The sequence below is a fragment of the Acomys minous genome, assembly GCF_964271855.1.
Source record: "Acomys minous genome assembly, chromosome: 5".
In the NCBI taxonomy this organism is placed as follows: domain Eukaryota; kingdom Metazoa; phylum Chordata; class Mammalia; order Rodentia; family Muridae; genus Acomys; species Acomys minous.
In genome coordinates, this window is record NC_140494.1 from 83,810,149 (window position 1) to 83,829,831 (window position 19,683).

General features: G+C 53.7%; 1 protein-coding gene across 9 annotated transcripts in view; it reads left to right on the plus strand.

Annotated features, from left to right (window-relative positions):
* The window catches only part of PDE4A (phosphodiesterase 4A), a 47,476-nt gene that overhangs the window by 13,206 nt on the left and 14,587 nt on the right, over positions 1–19,683 (plus strand). For 4 of the 9 annotated variants that reach the window (XM_084783170.1, XM_084783168.1, XM_084783169.1 and 1 more), the window contains 5 exons: positions 12,650–12,841; positions 13,731–13,767; positions 13,841–13,911; positions 16,095–16,144; positions 16,265–16,377. In XM_084783170.1, coding sequence (XP_084639296.1) covers positions 12,650–12,841; positions 13,731–13,767; positions 13,841–13,911; positions 16,095–16,144; positions 16,265–16,377 — 463 coding nt within the window. Of the gene's footprint in view, positions 1–3,702; positions 3,919–5,689; positions 5,945–12,649; positions 12,842–13,730; positions 13,768–13,840; positions 13,912–16,094; positions 16,145–16,264; positions 16,378–18,121; positions 18,563–19,683 lie in introns of those variants that run through there. The other 5 variants (XM_084783172.1, XM_084783173.1, XM_084783166.1 and 2 more) reach the window with 5 other exon arrangements.

Sequence of the window (19,683 nt, forward strand, 5' to 3'; positions counted from 1 at the left end):
CTTAACCCCCAGCATCAGTAGGGCCAGCGGTGGAAAACCCCATGTTTGCAGCAATATCACACCACATCTGTTGTGGGTGGCGGGGGAAACTGCCTCTTTCTAGGGATTTAAGTTCTTTTTTTTTCTTTTTCTTCTTTCTTTCTTTTCTTTTCTTTTCTTTCTCTCTCTCTCTCTTTTTTCTTTTCTTTTTTTTTTTTTTTTTTTTTTTTTTTGAGACAAGGTTTCTCTTGTAGTCCTGGCTGTCCTGGACTTACTTTGTAGGCTAGGCTGGCCTCGAACTCACAGAGATCCACCTGCCACCACACCCAGCTTTAAGTTCACTTTTATTTATTTTTCTGCACTTGGAGGAAACTCAGGACCTCACACATGCTAGACACACATGCTTTGCCACTGAGACACATTCCAAGGTTAGAATCACTGGGCGTAAACTCCAGGACACCCACCCACCACTGCCAGTATGGGTTCTATACAGATCCATCACAATTCTCTGCGAGGCCAAAAAAAAAAAAAAAACATTGGGACCCAGATTCAGGTCCTCAGAAGCAGTATATGCTTTTAGCAGCTGAACCATCTCTCCAAGCCCCCAAAGGCTGTTGGCTCTTTGAGACAAGGTCTTATGTAGCCCCCACTGGGTTCAAACTCGAAATATAGTAACAACCACCTTGAATATCCTGATCTGGCCAGTGCTGGCCTCTCAACTGTATACCAGGGTTGAGAGTATTTTCAGGCTCTGCTTACATGGATCTTAGAATTCGGAATGGTCAGCCACAGGGACACCTGAATGCCCTCTGCAGTGGTCACCACTTCATGGGGTAGTCGGGGGCTTGTGGTGGCGCACCCTGCCATCTCAGCAGGAGGGGAGTTCAAGACCAGCTTGGGCTAACACAACCAGACTTGACCTCAAATAAAGCAAACATAAAAAACACTGCTGCCCCGGCGTGGTGGCACACACCTGTGATCCCAGCACTCAGGGAGGCAGAGGCAGGGGGATCTCTGTCAGTTCAAGGTCAGCCTAGTCTACAAAGTAAGTCCAGGACAGCCAGCGCTACACAGAGAAACCCTGTCTGGAAAAACTAAAAACACAAAACAAAACAAAAAACCACACTGCTTAGATTCTGACTCAGCCACTCACAGGTCATGTGACCTTGAGATAACCTTAGGCAGGCTGTCTTCCTGTCTTCCCTCAAAGCTCTTCCCTCCCCCCCCCCCTTTTTTTTTTTTTTTGAGACAGTTTCTCTGTGTACCCTTGGCTGTCCTGGACTCGCTTTGTAGACCAGGCTGGCCTCAATCCACCTGCCTCTGCCTTCCGAATGCTGGGATTAAAGGCATGCGCCACCGCACCAGGCTCTTTTTTTTTTAAGCTTACGTAGCTTTGATTGTAGCTGAACTTGCTTTGTAGACCAGGCTGGCCTCAGATCTGTGGCTCCATCTGCCTCTCCCTCCCCAGTGCTGGGATCAAAGGTGTGCACCATCATGCCTGGCTTTGTGAGTGCTCTGTGTGCGCGCGCGCACACGCCTGTGCATACTGGTTATTGTGGAGGTGTGCACATTTGACAGCACTTTGTGGAAATCAGAGAATAATTTCTTGGAGTCCTTCAGTCCATCCTCGCCTTCTGCCAAGTGGGTCCTGGAGATTGAACTAGTTTGCCAGGCTTGGCGGCAAGCTCTTTTGTGTGTTTGGGACACTCCAGGAAGAGCTGGGTGCACAGGGAGCATTGAAAGGGCCAGGTGCCCTATGACCATCAGTGACTGCCCTCACCCTCAGCTTGCACACTATGAAACAAAGTATTTTCTCCGATAACATCCGTAGCTATTCAGTCTGCACTACATCTAGACCTTGCTGGTCTTTTGGACCATGTAGTCCAGGCTGGCCTTGAACTCACTAAGTAGTTTAAGATCCTGATCCTTCTGTCTCCATCTCTGGAATAGCCCAGGGAGGGCTTTGTGTAGCCCAGCCACAGCCCCGAGTCAGGTATATTTATTGTACCTACTTTGCAGCTGGGCAAACTGAGGTTCTGGGAAAGTGATTCGCTAAGTCCAGTGGATAAATTGATGGTAGAGCTAGGCTCAAGTTTTGTGCATATGTCTCTGGGCCCCAAGGCAACAATGCCAATAACTGCGGACAGAAAGGTGTTTGACCAAGGGCTGTCCTCTGAGTCAGTGCCCCTTTCTGATCTAGAGCAAGCTTCTTGCATGGTGAAGGATACATGCCTGTCATGTGAGCCCCCAAGAGGCCCAGGCAGGTACATTTTGCCTTTGAAGCCAGCGGGTGCTGCTGCTGCTGGCGGACTCGGCGAGGCTGGGGAGGTTAAAGCAGAGGGCTGGCTGTAATTCAAGTCTTCCACTGTTTTCCTCATCACCAGAAGGGCTGTCTGTGTCAGGGCCCCACAGGGTCACAGTGGTCACCTTTTGGATCCTAGTTGGTCACCCCTCTGTGTTCCACTGGGCCTGCTTCTCAGTAGGGTGGGTTCTTGGGGTTACCTCGTGAGCTATGTGTGGGTGGGGGGCTCAGACATGATGTGGGATGGGCAGGACTTGATGGTGCCTTAGACTAGTGTAGAGGCTCTGGACTCTCTTCCCTCCCCCCGCCCCAACCCCTTCCCTCCCCGCCTCTCTGGCTCAGCTGATAGAATACATGCTTAGTGTGCATGAGGCCTGGGTTCTGTGCCCAGCACTGGAGGAGGTGGAGGTGGGCATAGCAAGTCAGGCTACGTGCTGCATCAGGCTGCTTAGACAAGCAGACAACAGGAGCCTTAAGGGCTGCCTTGAGAGCTATAGGTGGCCCTCTGAGGCATCCCCCAGTGTAAATGTATCAGATTATGACCGACACTCTGGGACTGGAGCCAGTGAGATGGCTCAATGGATAAAGACAATGGCTGCCCAAGTCTGATGCCCCGAGTCCAAGCCTTGGGAACCGCATGTTGGAAGGAGAAACTTCACTTCTGTTTTGACCTCCACAGGTTCACTACGCCATGCCTGTCACAGTAATATATGACAGAACTCAAGACTTAAAAGTCTAGGACTGGCCCAAAGAGCCATGGATTAACCTACTTACAAGTGTGTTGTCGTTAGGGTCAGTCCGCGATTTGGTAGCGGGTCACCATAGTTTGCTCACGCGTGAAGGAATCTGGAGACATTTCCCGCCCTATGCGAAGGGCTGTAGGATTTGGGGGATCCCCCATTGGCTTGTGGACATTGCCTTTGCCTGTTGTGGGGGTGGGGGTGGGTCCAGGGATGCTGGGGGTGTCTGTGCATGCTTTAGGAGCATTTTGGAAAATCTGAGCAAGCTGTTCATGGTGTGGCACACACCTTTAATCCCAGGATTTGTGAGGCAGAGGCAGGTAGATCTCTTGAGTGACAGACCACTCTGGTCTCATAGGGAGTTCCACGACCCTGTTTTACCCCACCTCCCCACGAAGAAACAAAAATCAACCCGAGAAGTTAAAGGACCCTCTTGGGGTCTCAGAACACCACCCAGATTTGTGGGTGCACACTGAGATTCCTGCTATACCCTGGTGTTGGGAAGTGGGATGACTCAGAAAGCAATTGTCCGTGCTGGGAGGGGGGTGAGGGAAGGGGGCATCTAGGGGTCCGTGGCTACCCCAAGCGGCTTGCCTTGGAGGAAGGCAGTTGGGCTTCCTGAGGTCTGAGGCGTCCCGGCCGGGCTCCGCCCCGAGGGCGGCCCGAGCGCTGCCGGAAGGGCCGAGGCGGCGGGAGGCGCATGGCGCGGCGGGGCTGGGGCCGCATCCCCGAGCGGCGCGCGGCGGCCTTCCCGGAGGCGGCGGCGGAGGACGACGCGTTCCTTCCCGGGCCCCCCGCGTTCCCCGCGTTCTTCAGCATCACATCCCCGACGCCCCACAGACGCCTGCGGCTCTTCCGAAGCAGCCTGCAGGACTGGGGCCGCCAGGCATGGGCCGGGTGAGTGCGAGCTGCTTTGGCTGTGGGTTCGAGGCTCTTCTGCGCCCTCCAGCGTGGCTGTCTGCGGGGCTCCGGGAGGGGGCTGCGGCTTGCTTGCTGCAGCCTCCCTTTTCCTCTTCCGTTTGAGGTAGAGATAAAAAATCGTACTGCCCTCCAGGGTTGCTGTGGAGAAATCTGACAGGGCATGCAGTAGGTGCTCAGTAAACTCAGAGTCTCTTTTTCTGTGCCTACCTGAAGCTGTGGTTATGCCCAGGGGGGCTTGAGGCCAGCTTGGCATCCAGTGTGACCCCCGGGACCCGTGTTCTTTTCTTTTTTTAAGGGTTGGGGAGATGGCTCAGAGGTTAAGAGCGCTTAACTGTGGGTTCAGTTCCCACTACCACATCACACATGGGGGCTCAACCACCACTACCTCCAGTTACAGAGGAGCAGAGCTCTGTACTCAGTGGCTCATTCACTCAGTTGCACATACATGAGCATAAATACAAGGTTTTTTGGGGGGGTTGTTTTGTATTGTTTCAGGCAGGGTTGTCTCTGTATAGCCTTGGCTGTCCTGGAACTCACTGTAGACCAGGCTGGCCCAGAACTCAGATCTGCCTGCCTCTACCTCCTGAATGCTGGGATTAAAGGTGTTCACCGTCAAGTTGTTTGTTGTTGTTTAAGTTTTGTGGTTTTTTTATTTTCTTTTGAGACACAGTCTCATGCGATGCAGGCTAGCCTCCAGCTCACTGTATAGCTGTATACCAAGCCCTGTGGCTTTGAAGTAAGGTCCCACTCTGTAGCCCAGGCTAACCCAACCTGCATCAAGAGTGCTTGGGTTTCAGGCGTGAGCTACAAGTTTATGCTGAGGTCTACCAGCGTGTGAAGTGACGTCAATCCTGCCTTATGGGCATGGGTTTGACTCGGTGTCCCTCCGCTCCCCTGCTCCGCCTCCCTACATGTCACTCAGCCCCTCTTCCAGGGTTTTATTTGCTGTTGATACCACCTTGTGGCACAGAGGGACGGATGGTTGCCTAGCCAGACTTCAGATGGGCTGTGGGGACAGGAAGCCTGAAGGAGCCTGGCCTACAAACCACATCCGGTGTGCCTTCCAAACATCCCTTTCTCCTGAAGACTGAGCTGTGGTAGTCTGGAGGTGGGCCCAGGTTGTTTGCTGGGTCTGCTTGCTGCCTCTGTGCCCTGTTCTCTCTACACACGTACTTGTTTGGGACAGAGGCAGTAGGGAGTCACCCTGGGCACTGGGCAATAAGACGTGGGGGTGGGGGTGGGGGGAGGAGAGTAGAGGTTTGGCTTTTAGGATGGGCCAAGGTGTAGGGAACACAAGTGTCCCTTGGGTTTCTGTGCCTCCTTTTTTTTTTTGTCCCTCCGCTCCCCAGCTCCGCCCCCCCCCCCATCATCTGTCACCCAGGCTCTCCCTAGGGTTTTGATCACCCAGCCTTGCACTCCGCCCTCTGTGGTGCGTCTGGTTCCCCCGCGGGCACACGGTGGCGATCTGAGACCTGGAGGTGGCACAGCTCGACGTCAGGCTGGGGAGGGGTGGAAGGCGGGGCCGGGGCAGAGGGAAGGGCTGCGGGCTGGGAGCCGGGGAAACCGGAGCCCCGGGCGTCAGTCCCCAAGGCCCTGGGTGGGACCGGCGGGAAGTGGGCTCTCAGTTTCACCGGGCCCTTCTGCACCAGGGAGGCAGGCTACGGACACAGGCGTGAGGAGGACGCTAGCACCCGGGATCCTGTCTCTTGGGGGGGGGGGTGTCACGGGGGTGTTGCCAGGGGCTAGGACAGGACAAGTGTGGAGGCGGTGCTGTAGATTGCTGGCACCTCAGGCCTGGCGTGCAGCGCCACACACCCTCCCGAGCAGCCGCCGGTCCCCAATGCCGGCCCCGACGGCGCTTGGCTCTCATGCGCTCCAGTGCAGCACCCCGGGCCCGGCCCCGACCCCCAGCCTTGGCATTGCCCCTGGGACTGGAGTCACTGACCCACTTCTCCTTCAGCGAGGAGGACACTCTTGGACACCCTCCCGGCAGATGTGTCAGGTGCGTGGCCTGCAACCAGTTGCTTTTCTTTGTGACCTGAAGGTGCTCTTGCCTGTTTTGGGGAAAGAGGACCCTTTCCAGAGCAGCCAGCCTCCGGGGAATCCCCTGAGTAGCTTTCCATATCTCGCAAGAGACCCTGCCCCTGCCCTAACCTAAAAAAATGTGGGTGCTGATGATGATAGGGGGATCCAAAAACTGGCTGCTACTTTCCACTTCAACTTGTCTGTTTAAAGTTGGGGTTCCTTGGCTCTTTCTGTTTGCTGTGTCCCCTCAACCTGAATATATAATGTGCTCCCCGGCAGCAAATATGGGTGCCCAGCCTGTCACCTGGGCTCCATTCCCAAGCCACTGGCCAAGAGCCAGGTCCCTACAGCCTTACATGGCTTCACCAGCCCCTACCCCACCCCCACCCCCCAGCTGGGGTTGTCAGACTGAAAGCCAAGCCCTGCTGTGTGGGGGAAGGTGGCCGAGAGTGCCCAGAGGGCATTTTGAGTTGGGTGGGTAGAGCACTGCCAGGAAGTGACCTTTAAGTTTTCTGGAATTACGGCTCTTCCGTGCCTCACTGCACAGTCTGGTCAGATACCTTGATGGACACAGACGTGCGGAATCCAGCAAAAACACACAGGGCCACACCCACATTTTCGGTAAGCTGGGTCACCTGCCGTGTACTATTCTAGACTTGACTGGGGTCTCCAGGCCAGTCAAGGCACTGGGAGAGCCTGCAAGTGACCCACGGCCATAAGAGGCGATCACAGATGTAACGATTGTAGGACACCCTACACAGCCTGGTCTACACCTTGCTTTTCCCGGGAAGACACTGTCAATACACACACACACACACACACACACACACACACACACACACACACACTTCATAACCACTCGGGTCAGGGACTGCCAGTGCCTGGGAGACATTCTCATGAGGCCACAGGAACATGAAAACAGACACCTGGACAGTTGGGACACCTGACCCTCCTCCCCATCAGGTGTAGTTCTGCGTGACCCATATGGACACATGGGTCCCCTGCCCTCGACCTATACATGTGCCAAGACTTGACATCCAGGCCCACAAACACCAGTGGCACCTGGCACCATGAGCCTGCCTGCCAGACACATGCCAGAGTCGGCGCTCAACCTCTCTGTGACCTTCACAGAGCAAACCAGTCCTTTCCACAGTGGCTGGCTGGCACCTCCTCTGAGGCAGTCAGTTGGAGAAAGGAAAGGAACCTGGGAGGCAGCAGGCTTGTCTCTGCTTCCAGAATGCAAAGCCTAGCGGCCCCGGGTTCGAAGCCACCCCTAACCAAGCTATTCGGCCTCTTTGTCCTTTAAGCTAAGCTGGCCTCTCTCTAACTTGCTGTATAGCTGAGGATGGCCCTGAACAGCCAGCTGGTGCTCCTGCCTCCACCTCCTGGAGTGGCAGGAAGGCAGGCACGCACTGCCTGCTGACTTGGTGTTGGGCGGGGACCCTGGCTTTGAGAGTGCCTGGCCGTGCCTTACCAACTGAGCCCAGCCCAGCCCCACTGACCCTCTCTCAGCACCTCAGTGTCAGTTTCCTTGCCTGGAAATAGGGTAATAGTGCATATGTGGGCATATTTCGTGCCTAGCATGGGGCACTCAATAGCATTTGGTTGTGTTTGGGCTCCTTTTTTTTTTTATTACATTAATTGTTTTTAATAACCCGGGGTGGTATGCGCCGAGGTCGTAGGACAGATTTCAGATGTAAATTCTGTCACCACTGTGCAAGTCTTCAGAACTGAACCTCCGCCTGCTGAGCCTTGTCACCGGCTCTTCGCCTTACTTTTTTGAAGACAGCGTCAATTACTGAACAGTGGAGCTTCGATGATTGGGCAAAGTTGTGTGTCCAGGGAGACGCAGGAATCCTGTCTTCTTCTCCCCAAGCGCTGCTGCTTGGAGTCCAGACTCAGGTCTTCCTGCTTCTGGGGCCAGTGTTTACTGATGACATTGTCTCCCCAGGTCGCAGGGAGAGTCTGGAGCAGGCTCGTGGTAGCCATGCAGTCTGCACGGTGGCTGTAGTGCCACCCTCCTGTCCTCCCTCAGTGTAGTCTTATGACTTTGCCTCCTGTTGAGATTTCTCTGGCTGACTATGGGCCACCACCAAGCAGTCAGTGACGGTTGGGGGTTGGTGGGGGTCGAGGTGGGGGGAAAGCAGGGGTCTTTTTTTTCTTATATTGTATTTATTTTGTGTGCATGTAAGTAGGGGGGTGTGTGTGCATGTGCACGTGCATGGAGGTTAGAGTTACTTCTCTTCTTCCACAATGTGAGTCCCCAGGGACCAAACTGAGAGGTCCCTGTGCTTGGTTGCAGCCTAGGGTTAGCTGACCCTCATTTCTCCGCAGTCCAACAACCCAGGCCTGTCCCCTGTGCCTGCACTCAGCTCAGGGGACGTTCAGGCCTGAAGCACAAACAACAGCACTCAAGGGACCATCTCTTTTACCAGGCAGGCCCCTGCGCTCCCTCTGACGTGCGTGGCTTCCCAGGGGGCGGGCAGATTTGCCACCGTGATGCCAGCAGAGAGCCTGCTCCGGGTCCGTGTGGGTCTCATTCTCCCTAAACTGTAGCCTAAGTTCCTGTGTGGAGGGCCGGAGGTGGGGTGGGGGTTGGTTGGGGGGAGGGTAGGTGTGGGGGGGGTGTGGGGGAGAGGGGGGAGGGGAGGCAGTCCTCAGCAGGAGCCTCAAACTGGGCTGATCCTGGACAGACAGGATGTGGTCATTAGACAGCTAGGCCACCAAGTAGTAGGTGACCCTCTGTGCTGCAGTTTTCATGTTCTCTGGGATTTTAACAGGACCCACCTCAAGAAAGGGTGGCAGAAATAAATGGGTCAGTATGTACAAAGCATTTTAACAGAAGCAGACAGACAGCGAGGATATAAGAACTGGGGTAGACCAGATGGCTCAGTGGGTAAACACGAGTGCCACTGGGCCTGACTGCGGGAGCTCCAGCCCAGGGACTCTCAGGGACAAAGAATGATCCTGGCGAGTCCGCAGATCTCCACGCTGCCACGGCACCGACACTGGTATTTTTAACGTACGGACACTTTGCCTGCATGTATGTCTATGTACCACATGTGTGCCTGGTGCCTGCAGAGGCCAAAACAGGTTATCGTATCCCTGGAAGTTACAGGTGGCTGTGAGCCGCTGTGCGGGAGCTGGGAATCAAACCGGTGTCCTCCCTGAGAGCAGGCGGGGCGCTTCACAGCTGGGCTCTGGCTCCACCACTCCCTCAGCTGATTCTTTTTCCGCCTTTGTTTTTCCAAGACCGGGTTTGTAGACCAGGCTGGCCTTGAACTCACAGAGATCTGCCTGCCTCTGCCTCTGCCTCCCAGAGTGCTGGGATTACAGCATGCGCCACTACACCCAGCTTCCTTCAGTTGAATTTTAAAGGTTTTTGTGGTTTTTTTTTTTTTAAAGCCTGTGGAGAAACAAGGGGTCACCTAACCCCTAGACTGCAACTCTCAACACAACGAACAAGTACAATGTAACTTTTTTTTTTTTTTTTGGTTTTTCAAGACAGGTTTTCTCTGTGTAGCCTTGGCTGTCCTGGACTCACTTTGTAGACCAGGCTGGCCTCGAACTCACAGAGATCCACCTGCCTCTGCCTCTTGAGTGCTGGGATTAAAGGTGTGTGCCACCACCGCCCAACTACCACTTTTATTTTTAAATACTGTGTGTGTGTGTGTGTGTGTGTGTGTGTGTCTGTGCTCTCTCACAGGCATGTGCCAAGGAGTGTGTGGAGGTCGGAGGACATTTCTTAGGAGTCAGTTCTCTATCTGCGCTGCGTGAGTCCTAGGAATCAATCCTAGGTGTAAGCTTGGTGGCGAATGCTTTTACCACCACCAACCACCCCAGCTACCTTGCAGGCCTCGGTCTTTATTTATTTGTTCGTCTTTCAGTGCTGGAGGTAGAACTCAGGGCCTCACAAGGCAAGTAAGTGCCTTACCACTTTCAGATGCTTTGAATTTGGGTCTCATTACATACTTACTCCAGGCTGACCTTAAACGTGCAATTCTGCCTCAGTCTCCCAAGTGCTAGAATTACAGGTGTGTCATACTATGCTGCGCCAGTTTTGAGGTTTTTTGTTTGTTTGTTTTTAGAGTCAGGGTTTCTCTGTGTAGCCTTGACTGTCCAGGACTCACTTTGTAGACCAGGCTGGCCTCGAACACACAGCAATCCGCCTGCCTCTGCCTCCCGAGTGCTGGGATTAAAGGCGTTCGTCACCACCACCCGGCCAGTTGTGAGTTTTGACACGTGTAGTTTTATCCTTTTCTTTCATGTGTGCATTATGTACATGGGGCAGGTGGGCACATCTGGACATCTGATGTCCACGGTACCTTTGGAGACAAGGAGCTGTTCTGTTGTGCTGGATGATCTGCCTGTCTCTGCTCTCCAGAGCCAGGTTTCAGACTCCTGTGGGCGCGCGCACCCCACTACACACTGAGTTTACATAGATGTTAGGGGCCAGAACTCGGTGAGTGTCCTGTGAATACACAACACAGGCCAAATCCACCAAGCCAGCTGGGGCTTGTATCTTTTAGTAAAATTTATTGGTGGTAGAAGGCGGAAGGGTAGCTCAGCAGGCAGGGCATTGGCAGTCAAGCAGGAAGACCTGCCTTTGATCCCCAGATCCCCCATGATGTAAGGAAAGGGCTGTCTGGAGTTGTTCTCTGACATCACATGGGCCACAGTACACACTCATAAGTGTGCTCCTGTGCACACAAACAAATAAAAAGGCATGTGCTACTTTTGTGTTATCAGTTGTCTGTTTTTTTTTCATGGTGTATACTATTCCACAGTGTGAATTTCCTAGACTGTATCAATTCATCAGTTGCTACATGGTTTTGGTTATTTTGTTTTTGGTAGTTGACAGCTGCTATGAACATTTCTGTCCAGTTTTGGCCTATGGCTTTTCAACAGTTTTTCTATATTTAGCCAGCCAAGTCCCTCAGTAAAATTTTAATTTAAAAAAACCTTTGTTTGTTTGTTTGTTTTCAAGTTAAGGTTTCTCTGTGTAGCCTTGGCTATCCTGAACTCACTTGTAGACTGAACTCACAGTGATCTGCCTCCCTCTGCCTCCTGAGTGCCGGGATTAAAGGGGTGCGCCACTGCATCCACCTCAGATAGAATTCTTTTTTTTTTATTATTACTATATATATAGTGCTCTGCCTCCAGGTACACTTGCACACCAGACGAGGGCATCAGATCACATTATAAATGGTTGTGAACCATCATGTGGTTTCTGGGAATTGAACTCAGGACCTCTAGAGGAGCAGTCAGTGCTCTTAACCTCTGAGCCATCTCTCCAGCCCCCCCTTTTTTTTTAAAGACAGAGTTTCTCTGTATAGTCCTGGCTGGCCTGGAACTCAGAGATCTGCCTGCCTCTGCCTCTCAAGGGCTGGGACTTAATTGCTAAGCAATGACTTTACAGAAGGGTGAGATCCTTTCCATGAGCTCAGGGTCACCTTGGTTTGCTCAAGCTGGAGCCAAGGTTTATCTTCAGGAAACCATTCCTAAAAGCTGACGTTTGGCATAAGTGTCCTGCCAGACCATAATGTTTTTCTTGGGATTCTCTGTAATGGGCACTTGGACTGTGAGCTATTGTGAAAACCGCAGAACCTGCCGCCCCCTCCCCCACCCCCCTGAGTTTATTATAATTAAACACCCTTATTTTGTGTGGACCTGTGTGGGTGCATGTGCGCAGGTCTTGGACTCGAGGTCGGAGGATGGAGCCTTCTTAGTGGCCCTTACATTTTAAATTAATTAATTGGCTTTAGATAGGGTTTGGCTGTATACACCGGACTTGCTGCAACTTCATGGCAGTGATCTTGCTGCTTCCGCCTTCCAAATGCTGATTACAGATGCAAACTAGCACACCAGCTGTGTGTGTTTGTGTGTGGCTGTGAGAGTGCATGTGTGCGTGTGTGCGTGTGCGTGCGTGCGTGCGTGCGTGCGTGCGTACGTACGTGTGTATGTTTAGGTCAGAGGATAGCTGTGGGAGACATTTTCCTCCTACCAAGTGTGTCTCAGTTGAGACTCAGATCAGCAGGCTTGTGTGGCAAGCATCTCTACCTGCTGAGCCATCCCTCCAGACACACACACACACACACACACACACACACACACACACACACACACTCATTTTGTTTTGTTTTAAGACAGGGTTCCATGAACCCCAGGCTAGTCTTGAACTCGGTTCTCTCTGTGTTCACCTTCCTTAGGGAATTACAGGCATGCACCACCATTCCTGGTGTTGTGGAGCCCTGGCCATGGGGCCCAGAGCGAGGAAACCCTTCTACTCGCTGTACTACATCCTCAGCCTCAGACAGTGTGTATACAGAAAAGTAAAGTGGGGTTGGCCAGGCGGTGGTGGCACACGCGTTTAATCCTAGCACTGGGGAGGCAGAGAAAGGCAGATCTCTATGAGTTCAAGGCCAATCTGATCTACAGACTGAGTTCTAGGACAGTCAAGTCTACACAGAGAAATCCTGTCTCAAAAAGCCAAAAAAAAAAAGAAAGAAAAAGGAAAGAAAGGAAGTGGAGTCCCTCAAGAACTGAATGCAGGTCCTGTTTGCATGGCAGGCATTACCGACTGGGGTATCTCTACCACAAAACTCCTCTGTCACCTTCGCACCTCCTGACTTGGCCAGCATCACCTCAGTCCTCTGATTCCTCTTCTCTCTGTCCCCTGCAGCTTAGAGGCAGAAAATGGGCCGACGCCATCCCCTGGCCGCAGCCCCCTGGACTCGCAGGCGAGCCCAGGGCTTGTGCTGCATGCTGGGGCAGCCACCAGCCAGCGCCGAGAGTCCTTCCTCTATCGCTCAGACAGCGACTATGACACGTCACCCAAGACCATGTCCAGGAACTCATCGGTCACCAGCGAAGCGTGAGCACCACCCCGCCCTCCTCACCAGATCCCCTAGGCCTGGCCCTGCCACAAGCTGCCCTTCCCAGCAGAAAGTGGGGCGCCGAACCCCCTGTTTGGTCAACCCACACACTTTGTCCTCCCCACTGAAGGGTAAGCAGTCCCTTTCCCTCTTACACGGGACTTACAAGCTTATAAAGTTTGACTGTGCCCCCAGCTCTGCCCACACCCAGTCATTGCCTTCAAGTCTGGGTCCTCCCCCTTCAACCCTAGACAGGGTCTGCAGCCCAGGCTGGCCGCCTCAGACTTCCTATGTAGCCGAGGCTGTCCTCAAATTCCCGATCCTCCTGCCTCCACTGCCCAGTGCTAGGCATTGCAGATGTATACCACCCACCGTGCCCTGACTATGGGGTACTGGGGATTGAACCCAAGGCTTCCTGCAGCTGAGCTACATCTCCACGAGCAGGCAAGCTCTCCTCAAACAGGTGATCCTCCTGCCTCAGCTCTCGGGCTCTTTTTTAGTTTCTGTTCTTTTCTGTTTTGTTCGGTTCTGGGAATAGGATCCAGGGACTTGCACGTGGTGGGCGAGGCCGTACCACTAAGCTGTAGCTGCAGCCCTACTTCAGTTGTCTCTCCAGCAAAAGGAACCCTAGTCCTGGGCCCCCTGGAGCCCTCCCTTGCTTATAAGCCCCTATTAAGGTGGAAGCTGCCTGCCTGCTTGCCTGCCTGCTTCCTGTCTCTGAGTCCCACTTCCTGCACATGCCCTTGCCCCTCGGTAGCCCCTACGGTGTGTTCTTGCTACTGTCACCTTGCATGAGTCTCCTCTTCCCTCCTACCGGTCCTGAGCCCACAGTGTCCCCTCCCCCCTTGTAGGCCTGGATCCCTTACCCGCCCCTGTTCTTACTTTCAGGCATGCTGAAGACCTCATTGTGACACCGTTTGCCCAGGTGAGACCTCCTCCTCTCATGGGAACCGGGCCCAGCCTGGTGGGCCTCTCCTTACAGCTGTCCCCCACCCCAGGTGCTGGCCAGTCTCCGCAGCGTCCGAAGCAACTTCTCCCTCTTAACCAATGTGCCCATCCCCAGCAACAAGTAAGTGGATCGGAGTCCCACCCTCCCCTTGTCCGTCTGTCCATCTGTTGTCGCCCCCCTTCTTCCTCCCCCATCACCTACTCTCGTGTGACTTGGGTGTGGCGATCTGGGGGTGTGGCTTCTGAGTGAAGTCCTTGTGTATGGGATGCAGGAAGCCTCAGGGTTCTGCCCCCAGCAGCCATAAACCAGGTGTAATCCTGGTACTCAGGGAATGGAGGCAGAAGAATCAGGAGTTCAGGTCCATCCTTGGCTACATAGGGAGTTTCAGGACAGCCTGGTCTACATGATACCTTGTCTCAAAGCGGAGCAAAAGAACAGCTAGATTAAGTTTTGGCCTGCTTTGTGACCTCAGGACGGACAGCTCTTGACCCCTGTGTTGAAGCAACCCTTTCTGAGTCATGGAACTGAAGCTTCCGGAGTAAAGGCCTAGAGGCCTGTATGGTGGTGGTGAGGCTCTGGGTTCCCGGTTGTTATGCCAACTTGCTAGACAGATGGCAACGGGAAGCACCCGTGTTTCCCTTCTGTAAGATGAAAGCTGCAGAAAGGCTTTAATTAGAAAGCCTCTGTGAGAAACCCAGATGACGACATGTAGAAAGTGCTAGAACATTGTCTGGTACATAGTATATGCTCAATAAATAAGGATAGTTCAAGTCAGGCAAGCTGCTTGCCGTCAAATTTGATAACCTGAGTTCAGTCCCCAGAACCCACACAGCAGACAGAGAGAACTGACTCCCACAGGTTGTGCTCTGACCTCCACATGTGCACTGTGGCCTGCATGGCCCTACACCCATACACATGATAAATGTGAAAAAAGATTAAAAAAAAAATAGGTATGGGGGCTGGAGAGACGGACGATGGGATGGCTCAGGGTGAGCATTGTTTCTGCAGAGGACTTGAGTTCAGTTCTTGGCACCACATGGGGCAGCTCACAGCCACCTGTAACCCCAGCTCTGGGGGAGCCAATGCCCTCTTACGGACTCTGAGGGCACATGAACTTACATGTGCACATGTGTGCATACACAGACACACACAAAATGTTAAAAATTGGGTTGGTTAGCCGGGCGTGGTGGCGCATGCCTGTAATCCCAGCACTCGGGAGGCAGAGGCAGGTGGATCGCCGTGAGTTCGAGGGCAGCCTGGTCTACAAAGTGAGTCCAGGACAGCCAAGGCTACACAGAGAAAACCTGTCTTGAAACACAAACAAGCAAACAAAAAAGGAAGAGGAAGGAAGGAAGAAAACACAGGATCTGGCCCTACCACAGATCACCAGTGTGGACCAGATTCCAGCCAGATGTGGCAACCTCTCATCTGCCATCCCAGAATTCAGGAAGAGGTGGAGGCAGTATCTCTATTTCCAGTCCAGCCTGTGTGTCAGTGAAACCCTGTTTCAAACACTACCACCTACAAAAGAGCCTAATGAGCCTCCTACTCTCTATGTGGCCTCTTGAGCTGGAGGTGTCATTCAGTGACAGGATGTTTACCCTGCATTCACAGTCCAGAATGTAATCTCTTTTTTGTTTGTTTGTTTTTGTTTTTTGAAACAGAGTTTCTCTGTGTAGCCTTGGCTGACCTGGACTCACTTTGTTGACCAGGTTGGCCTCGAACTCACAGAGATCCTCCTACCTCTGCCTCCCGAGTGCTGGGACTAAAGGCATGCCCCACCCCTCGGCTTCAGAACGTAATCTCAGATAGCCGGGCGTGGTGGCGTACACCTTTAATCCCAGCACTCAGGAGGCAGAGGCAGGAGGATCGCTGTGAGTTTGAGGCCAGCCTGGTCTACAAAGCAAGTTCAGGACAGCCAGGACTACAAAGAGAAACCTTGTCCCAAAAAACCAAAACAAAACAAAACAAGAATGTGATCTCAGACACCACAAAAATAAACAATAAATACTTAGGGCTGGGGTTCATTTTGCTTAACGTGCATGGAGCGCTGGGTTCTGCCACAGCTCCCTTATACATGGGGAAGGGTGGTACACACCTGTAACCCATCACACGGAAGGTGGGGTTGTGAGCATCAAGGTCGTTCATTTTTTGGCTACGTGGTGAGTTTGAAGCCAGCCTTAACTGAGACTGTCTCACAAATGACAAACTCAGGCTCTGACATTCTGTGGTGAGGGGAGGCTGGTTCTGGGAGATCACAGGCAGATACTGGAGTACCTTTGTTGTTTTGTTTCTGTTTTCAGACGGTCTCCACTGGGTGGCCCACCCTCTGTCTGCAAGGCCATGCTGTCAGGTAGCTAAACCTAGAGTTTGGGGAAAGGGCCCACTCATCCTGGGTAGACCGTCCTTGTTGGGGTGGGGGACTGTCAGAGGACGACCCTGTGGGTCACATCCCTGGGCCCCCTTTCCTCAGAGGAGACATGCCAGCAGCTGGCCCGGGAGACCCTGGAGGAACTGGACTGGTGCCTGGAGCAGTTGGAGACCATGCAGACCTACCGCTCTGTCAGCGAGATGGCCTCGCACAAGGTGGGCAGGCCTGAGGGGCGGCTACTTCTGCACAGAGGGCTGGGCGAACCCTTCAGTGGACAGGGCTAGGAGATAGTATGCATCCTTGATGAAGCGGGCCAGTAGGCGGGGCAACAGGTGGGTGGGGGCCGTGGGCGGAGTGAATCTTGTGGAGTGGACCAATGAGGGGTGGCTGGAATACTTCCTCTGGTGTGGGTGGGCAGACCTCTAGGCAGGTTGACTAGGGGGTTAGGAATTCATGGGTGAACCCACTTCCAGGATAGGACCTATATGTTTATCCTAGGGCATGGCCCCGTGAATGGCGCCAGAGGCTTAGCTGGATCCAGTGTGGCAGAACCAATTACTCCCTAGGGAAGTGGACTGACCGCCAGTCCAGGGACACGGGATGTGTGCAAAGCTAATTGCCAAATTCAGGTGGCGGGCAGGGCTGAGCTCTTATTTAGAACACTGGGCCTGGCATTTGACTGTGTCTTTAGAAAGACTGAAGTAAACCAGGAGTGGTGCTGCACGCCTTTAATCCCAGCACTCGGGGCAGGCAGATCACTGAGAATTTGAGGCCAGCCTGCTCTACAAAGCGAGGTCAGGACAGCCAAGGCTACGCAGAGAAACCCTGTCTTGAAAAACAAAACAAACAAACAAGTAGCAGCTTGTAACTCAGGCTTTTCCCAGGACTGAGGAAGCCTGGTGTTAGGGGGAAGTGTCGGGGCACAGGGCTGGCTTAGTTGTACATAATTTATACAGGTGACTTGCTCATGTGTGATCTATGAGTGGATATTGCCAGCTTCCAACCTGCATGGCTGTTGGCGGCTCTTTGCTCATTTGCAAGTATATATAGAGTCCTTCAGAGGGGTTGTGTGCAGGCGTGTGCCTTCAGAACCGTGTGTTTGTGCACATGTAGTCCTATGGTGTGCTGCAGGGGTGCATCCGAGGCTGTGATTTTGGTCTGGATTTGAATGTGAGTAACTCTTAATTTTGTGCAAGTTCTAGGCCTTGTAAAGGGAGGGCTTCCCTGTCCAGCTGTGTGAACTGCCCACCTCCAGGGGGCGCCGCTCAATAAGCAAGGCCACGGGAATGATGCTTCGGGGAGTGTGCAGGGCTTGTGGGCGGGTGTCTATCAGGAAATGAGTGTGCAGGTGGGGGCGGTCTTCCTTCAGGAATTGCATCCATCCATGTGGGTGGAGGCTTGTCTGAGAAAAGGAGTTCAAGGACAGTTGTGTCCCTGAGGATGGGTTAACTGTCTTGAAGTGTGTGTGTGTGTGTATGTGTGTGCCCATATACACAGCTGCTTGCACACGTGAGTGTTTCTGTGATAATGTGAGTTGATTTGCACTTCTAAGTGTGTCAGAACCTGAGCACTACTTGTTCCTCAGCCTGTGTCTTCTTGTGGTCTCTTGAAAGGCAGACCTTAGTGTGCTGTGTTTAAATGTACAACCAGGGCTGTATTGTAGCCTTGAAGCTGGAGTGTGTGTGTGTGTGTGTGTGTGTGTGTGTGTGTACATTCGGGTGTCTGACCACATTCAGTTCCTGGGTTTGAGGACAGTGTGTCTCAAGGCACGTGTGTGGTGTGGAGTGTTTCTCTGTCTGGCCATGTCCCTGGATGAGGTGTGTCCTCAGAGTTCAGGGCCTCCTCGCCTTCCTGCAGCAGCCTTCTCTGAGTCCTGGCTGAGGCCCGTGGGCTCTGATGCCCCTTTAACGCCCCCCCACCCCCAGCACCACCTGACTTCAAGTGCAGCCTCCAGTACCGCAGTGAGCGCGCACACACAACAGTGCACACGGAGCCCCAAGCCTCCTCAGCACGGTTTCCTTCCCGGGGCACTTACCCTGCCTGTCCCCATGGGCACAGGTCCCCCACTGCCTCCTGCCTCTGCTGCAGAGGGACCCATCAGGACCAGGGGCTGGCAGGCGATGTAACCAGGGCTGCCGCTGGGAGCGCGGAGGGGAAGGGGGCCCCCAGTCCCGCTGGGCTGGCCCAGACCCCTCCGCGGCTCCCTTTGGACATTGTCCCCGTCTGCCCAGCTCCCCCCCTCCCTCTGTTGCCCCCAGTCCCCAGGAACCATTGACCCAAGGACTCGGCCAAACCTACCTTATCTGTGCGCCAGCCCAGAGCTAAGCTTTCACCATGCCTCTGGTCGACTTCTTCTGCGAGACCTGCTCCAAGCCCTGGCTAGTGGGCTGGTGGGACCAGGTAGGGCTGTGCAGGGTCAGGGGGGAGGGACGTCATGCATCAGGGACCTCTGACCTCATGGGATGGGCACTTGGCTGCAGCTGTGCTCATGTATGGCTGGATCATATAACATGCTTTGTGGCCTCTGTGTGACCCAGGGCTGGGCGTGTATGACTGTGTCTGTATGCTAAGTGTGAGTGTGTGCTTCGGAGTCTTACTGGGGAAGGTGTCTTTCTGGCTGGGTGTGACTAACCTGGACCTGGACATGCATGTGTCTGCGATGGCTGGGTGTCCTGCCTGGTCCTGGAATGAACCAGATGTTGTGTGCCGTGGTATACTTGTTAAAGGCAATGCTACTTGATGTTTTGGGGGTGTGTGACCCCCAAATGTCAATGACTGACTTATTGGGGTGTGAACCTTTTGGTCGGTGCATCTGAGCTGTGTGACGCTAGATAGGCTGAGGACAATTTGGGAGTATGTGCAGGGGTGTGTGTGTGTGTGTGTGTGTGTGTGTGTGTGTGTGTGTGTTTGTGTGTCTGTGTCTGGGGTCTCTGGGTAGTACTGAGAAAAGGTGACCACCCGATCTTCAGTGTGGGTCACCCCCTCCTGTCTTCTGCCCTCCTGCCTTGTCCCTGCTATGGGGTGCTGGGGGTGGGGAACAAATGCCCTTTCTGCTCCAAGCCCAATGTCACAGAAGACGCCTGTGTGAAGGGACATGAGGGACCAGGAGGAGACCCCCAAATCCATTTGGGGACGTACTGCTCCCGTTTGTATATTATCTACCTCCTTGGGGATGGAGGAGAGGGGGCTTTGATGGGAGCCCCCTCCCCTAGGAGATAGGACTGGAATTTCTTAGGCTGGCTCGGTCCCCATGTCTAGACGAACCCTCTCCTCTCCCAGAGCTTGGGTGCCAGGAAACACGAAACCTTCCAGACTGGACTGGGCCTGCTGCGCAGACCCCAGTTCTTTCCCTCCAACCTCCATCCCTGAATTGAGGTCATGTTTGGCAACACCTAGGCCGGTGGGGCTGGCTCTGGGAAGGCAAGGGTTAAGGGGCCTCGGCCTTGCCCCCCTTTCCTGGACTCAGCAGCTGGTTGGAGGGGGAGTTGCTAAGGAGACTCCCATCACCATGGCGACGGAAG